We start from the raw sequence: 14,620 nt of genomic DNA, 5'->3' as shown, positions 1-14,620 counted from the left end.
ATATTGTATTGCTTATTTGTTGCTATGAAAGCTGCAGAAATTAGCATTCTTCATTTTTTCCTTGCCCCTTATTTTCCATGTCACTTTAAAAATTGAGGTATAATTGACATATAATATTATTAGTTTCATTTGTACAACATGATTTACTATTTATATACATTGTGAAATGACTATCACAATAAGTCTAGTTAACTGTCAGCCTAAGTACTTTTTTTTTTTTCTTGTAATGGGAACTTTTTTTACTCTTGGCAGCTTTCAAATATGACACTTTTTAATGTCAAGATTTAACCTTTATGTTCTCTCCTGGAATAATTATTCTCCACAGGTGTTTTTGCTTAGTTGTATATTTCAACTGATTCAATAAATGCTCATCAGTCTTTTCTATATGTGAAATCTCTTTTGATTCATCTTTGATTAACTGCATTTTATTGTTAAGCAACTTTTTCACAGGTGACTCATAGGTGTTCTATTTGGGGGGTTATTTATGCCTGAGACTCTTTGTTCTTTTATACTTGAAGGACAACTTGTCTGAGTATTAAAATCTTAGGTCATGGACTTCCTTGATGGTACAGTGGATAGGAGTCTGCCTGCCAATGCATGGGGCATGGATTTGATCCCTGGTCCCGGAAGATCCCACATGCTGCAGACCAACTAAGTCTGTGCACCACCATCACTGAGCCTGTGCTCTGGAGCCCGTGTGCTTCAGCTACTGAAGCCTGTGTGTCTAGAGCCTGTGCTCTGCAACAAAAGTCACCACAATGAGAAGCCCATGAAGTGCAAGCAAGAATAGCTCCCACTTGCCACAACTAAAGAAAGCCCACATGCAGCAATGAAGGCCCGGTGCAACCAAAATATAAATACATAATTAAAAAAAAATCTTAGGTCATGTTTTCGTTCCCTTGTAGCTTCATAGCCATCACTCCAATCTGATGATTGTGGCATTATACACCGCCATGGAGAAACCTGGGAGCTGCCTGATTTCTGCAACTCCCCACCACTCACAAAAACATGTGCATTTATTTTTGTAGGTGACTCCCTTTGCCTGAGAGTCTGAAAAGTTCTTTCTCTTACTTGGAGTCTATGTCTCAGTCATTCATTCTGTATCGTTCTTTTCCTGAAGCATTGTGCCTCTTTCTGATCTGTAGATTTTAATTTTTCTAAAGCAATCTTTTGCAATACTATATTTGAATGCTTTCTTTGTCCATTTCGGGGATACCAACTCTTTATGCTGGATCACTTGCTTGGTCATAACTGTTATTTGATTTCATATCTTTCCTTTTTAAACCATGGTTTTTTTAAGCTTTCTTACTCCTAATCTGAGTCTCAGTCCTGTCTAGACTTTTTTGTTTCTGCCTTATACATTCCATAATGTTATTTTGGATTTCATGTAAAAATTTTTTCTGTAGGTTTTATTCACGTGTAAAATTTGTTGGACTGATAAGTAAAAGAAAACTGTATAAAAGTTACTCTATTTAAAACATAATACGTGGCTGTGACAGAGAATGGGTTTCTAAGAACCTTTACACAGAGAATTTTACTAGCAAAGTGTCTCCTGAAATTTGTGAGGTTGTTTTGAAAGAACTTCTTGTAGTGAACAGAGATGGTAAATCTCTGTATTTACCATCACATGTATTGCTGCTCCTGTAGCTCTTGCCCATGATAGATGTGCTAATCAACCACAGTGTTCTAGTTTGGTTACAGAGGTTGTCTCACAGTTCTGTGTAACACAGTACCAGAGACAGCCACTGAATGCATTGTTCCAAGTCAGTCTTCAAGAAGGAATCAATCCCATCACTACTTTAGGACTTGACCCAGAATGAGCCATCTGTGAGCTTTCCAGCCCTATAAAATTCTGTAGAGTTTCTCATGTGGCCCTGAAGCAAATGTATAGGGGAAAATAAAAGGAACATATATTTTTCTGTGATTAAAAGTAGTCGGTATAGTTCAAGTCCCCAAATAAGTGAATACATCTATTGGTATATCAGTATATAATAACCAGATTGGGTCTTTCTAATCTGCATTTTGAATTTCTCTGAATATGGACCTGGACAGCATATTAAAAAGCAGAGACATTACTTTGCCGACAAAGGTCCGTCTAGTCAAGGCGATGGTTTTTCCAGTAGTCATGTATGGATGTGAGAGTTGGACTATAAAGAAAGCTGAGTGCCGAAGAATTGATGCTTTTGAACTGTGGTGTTGGAGAAGACTCTTGAGAGTCCCTTGGACTGCAAGGAGATCCAACCAGTTCATCCTAAAGGAAATAAGTCCTGAATGTTCATTGGAAGGACTGATGTTGAAGCTGAAACTCCAACACTTTGGCCACCTGATGTGAAGAACTGACTCATTTGAAAAGACCCTGATGCTGGGAAAGATTGAAGGTAGGAGGAGAAGGGGATGACAGAGATGGTTGGATGGCATCATCGACTCAGTGGACATGAGTTTGAGTAAACTCTGGGAGTTGGTGATGGACAGGGAGGCCTGGTGTGGTGCAGTTCATGGGGTCACAAAGAGTTGGACATGACTGAGCAACTGAACTGAGTATGTACTACATTTTTCTCTTAAAAAATTAAAATTCTTGAGAACTGTAGATTCACTTGCTGTTAGAGCCTGTGTGTCCTTTACCCCTTTCCATCAATGATACCATTTCATGAAACTGTACTATAACATCACAAGCAGATATTGACATTGATGTGGTCAAGATGCAGAACATTTCCATCACCACAACCATCACACCCACTTTCCTCCCACATTCATCCCTTATCCCCTGGCCGTCACTAGTTTGTTCTTCCTTTCTATAATTTTGTCATCTCAAAAATATTATAAATGGAATCATACTGTAACATTTTGGAGCTGGCTTTTTTTCACTATGCTTAGTTCTCTGGAAATTCATCTAGACTGTTGTGTGTAGCAGTACTTCATTCCTTGTTATTGCTGAGTCATACTCCATGGTATGGATGTACTATAATTTGTATAACCATTTGCCTCTGAAGGATGACAACTGGGTTGTTTCTAGTTTTGAGGATTATGAATAAAGCTACTGTAAACATTTGTGTACATAATGTGTAACCTAAATTTTTATTTCTCTTTTATAAATGTGTCAGAGTGCAATTACCGTATATAGAGTGGCTGTACCATTTTATATTCATGCCAGCAATGCATGAGTGACCAGTTTTTCCACACATCTGTGCCAGTCTGTGGTATTGTCACTACACATATCAGAATGGCTTTAAAAAGGTATCTCATTGTAATTTTAATTTACATTTCCCTGATGGCTAGCGATGTTGAACAATTTTTTTCATGTGCTTATTTGCATCTGTATCTCCATTTTGGTCAAATGTCTGTGCATATTTTCTATTTTTAATTGGATTGTTGCTTTTTAAATTTTTAGTTATTGAGTTTGAGAGTTATTTATACTTCCTAGATGCTGTATATTCTAGATATTAACAGTATCTTTAGAATTTTTACATCTATACTATAAAGGATATTGGTCTGCAGTTTTTCTTTTTTGTGCTGTCTTCGGTTTTGGTATCAGGGTAATAATAATAATAATTATATATATATATATATAAATGTAACAGAAATATATAATTACATGTATAGACACTATGTTGTTCAGTTGCTAAGTCATGTTCAACTCTTTGTGACCCCGTGAACTTCAGCACACCAGGCTTCTCTGTCCTTCCTATTTCCTGGAGTTAGTTCAAATTTGTGTCCATCGGGTAGGTGATGCCATCCAACCATCTCCTCCTCTCCTGCCCTCTTCTCCTTTTGCCTTCAATCTTTCCCAGCATCAGGGTCTTTTCCAATGAGTCAGCTGTTTGCATCAGGTGGCCAAAAAGTAATGGAGCTTCATCTTCATCATCAGTCCTTCCAATGAATAGTCAGGATTGATTTCCTTTAGGATTGACTGGTTTGATCTCCTTGCAGTCCAAAGGACTCTCAAGAGTCTTCTCCAACACCACAGTTCAAAAGCATCGATTCTTTGGCACTCAGTCTTCTTTATGGTCCAACTCTCACATCCATACATGACTACTGGAAAAACCATGGCTTTGACTATATGGATCTTTGATGACAAAGTGATGTCTCGGCCTTTTAATATGCTGTTTAGGTTTTTCAGAATGATTTCTGTTTGTTTAGAAGGCAAACCATTCAATATCACGGTAATCCAAGTCTATGCCCCAACCACTAATGCAGAAGAAACTGAAGTTGAATGGTCTGTGAAGACCTACAAGACCTAGAACTAACACCAAAAAAGATTTCCTTTTCATCATAGGGGACTGGGATGCAAAAGTAGGAAGTCAAGAGATACCTGGAGTGACAGACAAGTTTGGCCTCGGAGTACAAAATGAAGCAGGGCAAAGGCTAACAGAGTTTTGCTAAGAGAATGCACTGGTCACAGCAAACACCCTCTTCCAAAAACACAAGAGAAGACTCTACACATGGACATCACCAGATGGTCAATACCAAAATCAGATTGATATATTCTTTGCAGCCAAAGATGGAGAAGCTCTATATAGTCAGCAAAAACAAGACCAGGAGATGACTGTGGCTCAGATCATGAACTCCTTATTGCAAAATTTAGACTTAAATTGAAGAAAGTAGGGGAAACCACTAGACTATTCAGGTATGACCTAAATCAAATCCCTTATGATTATATAGTGGAAGTGACAAATAGATTCAAGGGATTAGATCTGACAGATTGCCTGAAGAACTATGGATCGAGGTTTGTAACACTGTACAGGAGGGGGTGAACAAAACTATCTTCAAGAAGAAGACATGCAAAAAGGCAAAATGGGTGTCTGAAGAGGCCTTACAAATAGTGAGAAAAGAGAAGTGAAAGGCAAAGGAGAAAAGGAGAGGTATATCCATCTGAATGCAGAGTTCCAAAGAAAAGGAAGGAGAGATAAGAAAGCCTTTCTAAGTGATCAAAGAAAGAGGAAAACAATAGAATGGGCAAGACTAGAGATCTCTTCAAGAAAATTAGAGATACCAAGGGAACATTTCATGCAAAGATGGGCACAATAAAGGACAGAAACGGTATGGACCTCACAGAAGCAGATGATATTAAGAGGGGGCAAGAATACACAGAAGAACTATTCAAGAAAGATCTTAATGACCCAGATAACCACAATGGAGTGATCGCTTACCTAGAGCCAGATACTTTGGAGTGCGAAGTCAAGCAGGCCTTAGCAAGCATCACTACAAACAAAGCTAGTGGAGGTGATGGAATTCCAGCTGAGCTATTTAAAATCCTAAAAGATGATGCTATTAAAGTGCTACACTCATTATGCTGGCAAATTTGGCAAACTCAGCAGTGGCCACAGGACTGGAAAAGGTCTGTTTTCATTCCAATCCCTAACAAGGGCAATGCCAAAGAATGTTCAAACTATCACACAACTGCACTCATCTCACACACTAGCAAAGTAATGCTCAAAATTCTCCAAGCTTGGCTTCAAGAGGACATGAACCAAGAACTCCCAGATGTTCAACTGGATTTAGAAAAGGCAGAGGAACCAGAGATCAAATTGCCAACATCTGTTGGATCATAGAAAAAGCAAGAAAATTCCAGAAAAATATGTACTTCAGCTTCATTGACTATAATAAAGCCTTTGACTGTGTGGATCACAACAAACTGGAAAATTCTTAAAGGGGAATACCAGACCACCATACCTGCCTTCTGAGAAATCTGTATGCAGGTCAAGAAGCAACAGTTAGAACAGGACATGGAACAATGGATTGGTTTCTAAATTGGGAAAGGAGTAGGTCAAGGCTGTATATTGTCACCTTACTTATTTAACTTCTATGCAGAGTAGATCATGTGAAATGCCAGACTGGATGAAGCACAAGCTGGAATCAAGCTTGCTGGGAGAAATATCAATAACCTCCGATATGCAGTTGACACCACCCTTATGGCAGAAAGTGAAGAGGAAGTAAGAGCCTCTTGATGAAAGTTAAAGAGGAGAGTAAAAAAGTTGGCTTAAAACTCATCATTCAAAAAATGAAGATCATGGCATCCAGTCCCATCACTTCAGGGCAAATAGATGGGGAAACAATGGAAACAGTGACAGACTTTATTTTCTTGGGCTTCAAAGTCACTGCAGATGGTGACTGCAGTCATGAAATTAAAAGATGCTTGCTCCTTGGGAGAAAAGCTATGACCAACCTGCTGCTACTGCTGCTGCTAAGTTGCTTCAGTCGTGTCTGACTCTGTGCAACCCCATAGACGGCAGCCCACAGGGCCCAACCGTCCCTGGGATTATCCAGGCAAGAACACTGGAGTGGGTTGCCATTTCCTCCTCCAATGCATGAAAGTGAAAAGTGAAAGTGAAGTTGCCCAGTCGTGTCCGACTCCTAGCGACCCCATGGACTGCAGCCTACCAGGCTCCTTCATCCATGGGATTTTCCAGGCGACAGTACTGGAGTGGGTTGCCATTGCCTTCTCTGATGACCAACCTAGACAGCACATTAAAAAGCAGAGACTTTACTTTAGTGACAAAGGTCCATCTAGTCAAAGCTATTGTTTTTCCAGTAGTCACGTATGGGTGTGAGATTTGGACCACAAAGAAAGCTGAGTGCTAAAGAATTGATGCTTTTGAGCTATGGTGTTAGAGAAGACTCTTGAGAGTCCCATGGACAGCAAGGAGATCAAACCAGTCAATCCTAAAGGAAAACAGTCCTGAATAGTCATTGAAAGGACTGTTGATGAAGCTAAAGCTTCAATATTTTGGTCAACTGATGCAAAGAATGGACATGAGTTTGAGCAAGTCCTGGGAGTTGGTGATTGATAGGGAAGCCTGGTGTGGTTCAGTCCATGGGGTCACAAAGAGTCGGACATGACTGAGTGACTGAACTGAACTGAACTGACTCTGCATATAAGTTAAATAAGCAGGGTGACGATATACAGCCTTGATCTACTCCTTTCCCAATTTGGAATTAGTCCAACAGGGCATTTTTCCACGTCCTGTTCTAACTGTTGCTTCTTGACCTGCATATAGGTTTCACAGGAGGTAGGTAAGCTAGTCTGGTATTCCCATCTCTTGAAGAATTTTTCAGTTTGTTGTGATCCACACAGTCAAAGGCTTTATTATAGTCAATGAAGCAGATGTGTTTCTGGAATTTTCTTGCTTTTTCTACGATCTAGCAGATGTCAGCAATTTGATCTGTGGTTCCTCTGCCTTTTCTAAATCCAGCTTGAACATCTGGGAGTTCTCGGTTCATGTACTCTTGAAGCCTAGCTTGGAGAATTTTGAGCATTACTTTGCTAGTGTGTGAGATGAGTGCAGTTGTGTGGTAGTTTGAGCATTCTTTGGCATTTCCCTTGTTTGGGATTGGAATGAAAACAGACCTTTTCCAGTCCTGTGGCCACTGCTGAGTTTTCCAAATTTGCTGGCATATTGAGTGCAGCACTTTACTAGCTTCATCTTTTAGGATTTGAAATAGCTCAGCTGGAATTCCATCACCTCTGCTAGCTTTGTTCATATTGATGTTTCCTAAGTCTCACTTGACTTCATACTCCAAGATGTCTGGCTCTAGGTAAGTGATCACTCCGTTGTGGTTATCTGGGTCATTAGGACCTTTTTTGTATGGTTCTTCTGTGTATTCTTGCCACGTCTTCTTAATATCTTGGGCTTCCTTGGTAGCTTAGCTAGTAAAGAATCCTCCTGCAATGCAGGAAACCCTGGTTCAATTCCTGGGTCAGGAGGATCCCCTGGAGAAGGGATAGGCTACCCACTCCAGTATTCTTGGGCATCCCTGGTGACTCAGTCAGTAAAGAATCTGCCTGCAATGTGGGAAACCTGGGTTCAATCCCTGGGTTGGGAATATCCCCTGGAGGAGGGCATGGCAACCACCCTCCAGTAATATGGGGCTTTTCTGGTGACTCAGAAGGTAGGGAATCCACCTGCAATGCTGGAGACCTGGCTTTGATCCCTGTGTTGGGAAGATCCTGTGGAGGAGGACATGGCAACCCACTCTAGTACTGTTGCCTGGAGAATCCCCATGGACAGAGGAGCCTGGAGGGCTACAGTCCATGGGGTCTCAAAGAATGAGACATGACTGAATGACTGTTTACATTATTGTAATTATAAGTAGTTCTTAAGTCTGCTGTTTAATTTTTGTTTTCTGTTTTTTCTGTTTTCATTTGTCTTCTCACTTTCTTTTTTCATTTGTTGCTTTAGGTATTGCATTTATAAGTATATAACTTGTCATAGTCTATCATTGTTATTTTATCAACTCAAATGAAGTACAGAAATCTGAACCCCCTTCATTTCATTATCCTGTTGTCAAATATAATTTTAGAAAACTTAAAGGAGAAGGAAAGAAAGATTGCTTTTACCCTTATTTTTGCTTACTGTGTTTTCTTCCTGCTGTTCCAACATCTTTTCTTTTGTTTCCTTTATTTTTAGAGAATTTCCTTTAGCTTTTCTTTTAAGGTGGTTTGGGTTAGTTTTTCTTTATCTGTGAATGTATTGATTTTTTCTCTTCTTTCCTAAAGAATATGTTCACCAAGTATAGAACTCTGGGTTGATAGTTCTTTTATTTCAGTGCTAGAAAAAGGTGCCACTTCTTTCTGGCTTTTATGGTTTTAATGAGAAGTCTAATGTCATATAATTTTTTTTTACCCTCTATAGGTAAGGTATTATTTTTCTCTGGCTGCTTTCAAAAGTCTTTCTCTGCTTTTAATTTTCAGAAGTCTAATTATGGTGCATCTTGGTATGGATGTCTTTGGATTTATCTTGTTTGGAATTCACTCAACTGTTTGGATCTGTAGATTTCTATCTCTTTCCAGATTTGAGGAGTTTTAGCCATTATTTCTTTGAATACTTTTATAGTTTGTCTTCTTTCTCTTCTCCTTGTGAGACTTTGATGACTTGAATGCTAGATTATTTGTTATGGTAACATAGGTCCCTGAGGCACTGACGAATTCATTTGTTCAGGTTTTTTCTCTCTGTTGTTCACATTTGGTCATTTCTATTATTCTGTCTAAAAATTCACATTTTTTCCTCTATCCCTTTCACTTTACTGTTGAGCCTATCCATTGAGGTTTTCATTGGTTTTTATTTTTCAGTTCTAAAATTTTCATTTGATTCCTCTCCATCTTCTATTTCTTTTGCTAACTTTATAGTTCGTTGCTGAGACTTCCATTTTTTTTTCGTTTGTTTCAAGAATGTTCATAATTGCTTGTTAAAGAATTTTATAATGGCTCCTTTAAACTCTTTGAAATATAATGCTAATATTTTGCCCTTTTGGTCTTGGCATCTGTTGTCTTTTTTTCACTCAGTTTTATATCTTTCTGGTTCTCTGATTGAAACCTGTACATTTTTGATATTATAAGGTTTGAGAGCCTATTTAAGCTTGGTTTTACCTGATTTCCTTTGACACCATTCCACCCACTGTGGGGGATGGGTAGAAGATGATGCCTTGTTCCTGCCTGATTAGAGAGACAGAGATCCAGGTTCCCCATTTTGTCTCCACTGATACGCAGGGAAGGGGTTTCTCATAAATTCCAGCTCCTCATGCGGTATCCTTTAATACTTTAATGAGGGTGATCCCATTAATAATGTGCAATGGTAAAAGTCTTGAGTCTCCAGTCCTCCAGTTGGCCTCCACCCATGCTACTCCAGCAGGGAGGTGGTGCCATATGTTGGTAGATGTAGATTCTCCATGTGGTCACCACTGATAACATAGGGTATAGAGGGGCTTGTTACTGCCTTGAGGGGATGAAAAAACCTCCTAGTTATCTGCTTTGTCTTCTCTGGCACTATCCCAGAAGGAGACTGGGGTACTTCATTACAGCCTAGCAAGAGTGGAAGTCTGGACTCCCCACTCAACTTTTGCTGGCATGGGTAGAGTCAGTTTTTTTCTGATATTTAACTGGAGTAAAGCAGTTACTGTCTCAAAGTTTTCTGTCTTGCTAAGCTGTCCCTTCCGTAGTCTTTTGGCTGGAGAGAGCAGGTTTTTGGGGGGCTTTTTGGTCTGTGCTTATTGGTATTTATGGGTTGCTGATTTCTTTATTTACAAGTCTGGAATATTAAGGGAAAACGGAATCTGTGAAGTTCACCACCATATCCTACCTTGAGTTATGAAGTCCCTAGCTGGTCTATTTTCTTCTCTGCACATTTCAGAATCCGCTTTTTTTTTTAATAAATAATGTCCAGAGGCTTTAGTTGTTCTTGGTGGGAGGAGTAGGGAAAAGTTTATTTGTTTCATCCTTCTGGAAACAGAAGTCTGTGTACCACTTTTGAAATAAAAATGGTTTTAAAAAGAATTATTTTAAGCATTGTATTTTTTGGGGAACTATTCTTTTTGTTGGTAGTTGGTAAAATATGGCTTCTCTATCTACTGAGGTTTTCTTATTCTCTTTCTCATCAGTGGGCTGTGCGTGTCTACTAATTCCTTAAAGATAATTAGAGTCTCAAAACTTCAAAAATGTACTATTGATGTGACTCAGCAATAAACGCATAATGCAGCAGGAAGGAGAACATGATCCCTGCCTTATAATCTGTGGCATTTCCATTAAAAAGCATGTGCTTAGTAAAACCCCCAGCTGTTAGTATCCTAATAGAATCAAATGGAGGACCCAAGAAGTCAGCCAGGAAGCTAATAGAATCATGTTTTAGTAGGTGCTTTGTTCAGCAAAGAATGAAGAACATAGAAAAAAGATCTTTAATTTCTTCACGACTTTTTTCTTTGCCACCTCTCTGAAGACTTGGACTTTTAGCCTAACTATTCTAAATAGTCTTATATGTCTGACTTAATTAATGTTTACTGTGTTTTCTGGGAAATACATTTCATAATTTATGTGAGTAGATGACGTTCTTGACACATACTGAATATTTATCATATCAAAATAAGATTTACCTTCTCAAAGTATTGGGGAAGTCTTTAATCTTATGAAGTTACTATGCAACGATTTGGGGAGTATGCTTTACATAAGAATTCCCAGTTCATGAAAGAGACAGGAAAGTTGCCACATAGTCCATTATTAAGGGTGACTATCATTTTATTGCTATCTGATCTATGAAGGGAGCACGGAATTTTAATTGAGATCGTAACTAATGAAACAGTTTTAAAGGCTGACAAATTTTGTACTTACTTTGCCTGATGGTTAATCTAATGATTTAAACAAAATCATTTAGAAAGCCTAAGTGACCAGTCTCTAGCAACCAATAATGAGAACTCAATGATAGTGTAAGGTGGAAGAAATGGAGAAGCTACATACAGTGAGTTGATTCTGAGCAGATGTTCCTTATGGCTTGATTTAGAACTTAATTATAAATTTTCTTGTCATGTTGTCTGTGATTTGATTTTTCTCTAAAGTAATTTACTATTAGTGTTTTGATTGGTTAGATTTAGAGCTAAATCCTTAGCCATATCTGAACATGTTGTAATTAGGACAAAGACCTGTAGGACTAAAAATATTGACTATAAGATAGTCACTGAATTAAATAATCCACCCATATAATGCTTGTTTAAATTAGACTCTTAATTCTGCACTTGTCTGCCTTCCTTACATTGCTTCAGAGACTCAGTAACAGTTTAGATATAAAAAACAAAAAAACCCTTTTGCTACTCATCTTGAAATACAATGAGAAATTTATCTATGTGAGAAACAGCTTGAATTGCAGACATCGGATTTGTAATCTGAGGTTTGGAGTCTGTATAAAAATTTTTTTGGCTTCCATTGAATTTGTCATGGTTGTGTATCTCCTAATTAGTATTCAAATCTACCCTGAAGCTTCCGTTTTGGATAACTGCTTATCTCTTTGAAATTTTCCAGTCAGGGCCTCCAAAGTGAATTTTGCACATGCCACAAAGGCTATATTTTATGTATTCTCAGTACATATCACCAAATGTTTTACAAATACATCCATCTCCTTTTGTGTGACTTGGTAACAAACAATTTTAAGTAAGTTAGTCAGCCTGAAAATTGATGATATATACAAATTTTACATTTTATAAAGAGCTTTAGCCTATATCTTTAAGTGAATATAATAATAATATACATGATTTAATCTTTTAGTCACAGTGAAAATAGCATGTTTTTCTTCTGTGTCAAGACTAGCCCATTATGTTATATATGTACCCCAAATTATAATATATATTTACGTGATTTTCACATTTATGTTCTCTTAACAACTTCATTGGATGGCATACTGACATATTTAACAACTTTTAAAATGCAGACTTTTATTTTTTATTTTTCTAGATATAAAAACAAAACAGTAAAAGAAACATGTAGTTATTTCTATAAAAAAGCAGTCTACAGAATGAGGAAAAATAGTTGCAAAATAAAAAATTCCTGCAAATCAATTAAAAAGAGTTGATCCAATGACAAATCAGCAGAAGACTTGAATAGGCATCTCCAGAGAGAGGATTTTCAAATGCTGCATAAACACATGAAAGATGCTCAATTCCACTGGCCATTAGGAAAATGCAAATTAAAAACACACACCCGGGAGAATGGATACAGTAAAAAAGACAGGAAATGCTAGTTCTTATAAGGATGGAGAGCAGTCAGAATTTTGATCCATAGCTGGTGGCCATGTGTGATCACTTCGGAACTCCGGTTGATGGTAGGTACTAACGTTGAGCATCTCCATATCCTCAGATGCAGGAGTTGTCCTAAGTTAATACCTGACCAGGTATAGTCATCAAAAGGTGCACAGAACTATTTACATAACCCCAAGCTGGAAAATACCCACCTGTAGGTCACTATATGGTGAATAAATTAAGATATGTCTGTACCACAGAATACTTTACAACAAAGAGAAGCAACAAACGACAATTACCTACAACAATGTGGATAAATCTCACAAACTTGAAGAACAAAGAATTCATATTTTATGATTCTATTGATGTAAAATTCATGAATAAGCAAAAACAATTTATGACGTTTGGAGTCCGGATGGTGGCCACTGTCAGGGGATGGGTGACTGGCAGGGGAGACGTGGGTGCTGCTGGGAGCTGGTAATGTTCTATTTCTTGGTCTGGACGCTTACATGGGAATGTTCATTTGGATGGTTTCATGAAGTGTCCATTAATGATATGTGCACTTGTAAAGTTGTATGATATTGAAACAGTGCAGTAAAATAATGTAATAAAAATGTACCTTTCACCCCAGATACTGGTGATGACTTTGCAATAGACTGGAGCCCAGGATTAGAGTTGGTGCTCAGCTACGTCTCTAGGGAGTTGCTGATCTTCATTTCAACATGTTTAGGTCACTGTTCTGCATGAGAATAATGAGTATAATAATGCTTGGGAATTTTTCTCTTTGCGAATTATATGTGACAAAATATTAATGTTTGTTCCTTGGAACCAAAGTATTTGGTGATTTTTAAAGATATAACAATGTTTTAAATGCTTCAGATTAAAAACAAAACAGTAGTAGGTATCATTATGGAACAGTGGGAGAATCCCAGATGAGAAGGCAGTAGATCTGGTGACTGTCTGTTCTCTTCCAGCTGGGTGAACTAGGGCAAGTCCAAGTCTCAGCTCCAGTTCTTTAAGGTTAATACCTGACCTGCCCGAAAGCAGAGGGATTAACTCTGGGACCTAAGATCCACCATCTGTTGATAAAGTTTTATAAGTGACTGATGATATTACCTGTTCATACCACAATTCATTTCCAATCTTGTGTTCTGCTGACATGTTCAATGATAAACATAGTCCCAAACAAAAAACACAAAAATGTTGCAAAGTATATAGCAAAGTATGGTCTCAGTGCTGTAGGTCATCTGAACATCTCACCTTATCTTCATCCGCAAGCTGATCTCTTGTTTCTTTTGGGAGTTTTTGCTCTGCAGCAAGGATGCTTTTTAGGAAATGTTCCATGTTGGTAAAAAGGAGAAGATCTTTGTTTTTCTTAATATACTGTAGAGAGTATGAAAGATAAATTATAATAAACTTAAGATCTTTGCTCTCATTTATTCTAAGTACTCTTGAATCTTCTTTGCCAGTACCTCAGAGTACTATATACAGTTCTGCTTTCTTAAAATAAAATGAGATCTCTTCATAAATGGTGGTTGGCAGAGTACTAATTAATACAAGCTCCACAACTATCTCTGTCTTGGAAAAGAGGCTTTTAATACTTCTAAGCTTCAGATTTCTCATCTGTAAGTTAAGAATAAAAGTAACATCTACCCTATAAGAGCATGCTGCTAAGTCGCTTCAGTAGTGTCTGACTCTGTGCAACCCCATAGACGGCAGCCCACCAGGCTCCCCTGTCCCTGGGATTCTCCAAGCAAGAACACTGGAATGGGTTGCCGTTTCCTTCTCCAATGCATGAAAGTGAAAGTGAAGTCGCATGGGGAAGGTTAAATGAGATAATGTATGTAAAACTCTCAACAGAACACCTGACACATGACAAATGTGTAATGTTTGCTAGTATCTGCCTCCTAGATTGAAAAGTTTTGTGACATAGCATCAGTGTCCACATAAATCTATTCATTAGCACAGTAAACATAGTAAAAGCCTGCTCTGAGGCTGGGATGTGGGTTATATCAGATAAAGCAAACAACTCTGCCCTCATGGAGCTTATATTCTAGCAGGGGAAAAATGGAATAAGCAAATGTAAGTAAATCCTGAGGGGCTTGCAAGGTGGTGCAGTGGTAAAGAA

At 38.2% G+C, this 14,620-nt stretch overlaps 1 protein-coding gene across 1 annotated transcript in view; it reads right to left on the bottom strand.

Annotated features, from left to right (window-relative positions):
• Window positions 1-12,169: 12,169 nt before the first annotated feature.
• The window catches only part of LOC147357415 (uncharacterized), a 78,322-nt gene continuing 75,871 nt past the window's right edge, over window positions 12,170-14,620 (bottom strand). The window contains 2 exon segments of the mRNA XM_086341937.1: window positions 12,170-12,636; window positions 13,753-13,875. Coding sequence (XP_086198063.1) covers window positions 12,625-12,636; window positions 13,753-13,875 — 135 coding nt within the window. The 3' untranslated portion in view covers window positions 12,170-12,624.

The sequence above is a fragment of the Bos grunniens genome, chromosome 15 (assembly GCF_055505025.1).
Source record: "Bos grunniens cultivar Pamir isolate PY7600 chromosome 15, Bosgru_T2T1.0, whole genome shotgun sequence".
NCBI classification, from domain to species: Eukaryota; Metazoa; Chordata; class Mammalia; order Artiodactyla; family Bovidae; genus Bos; species Bos grunniens.
Note: the sequence above shows the minus strand (reverse complement) of the source record. Positions and strands in the feature narration are given on the sequence as shown.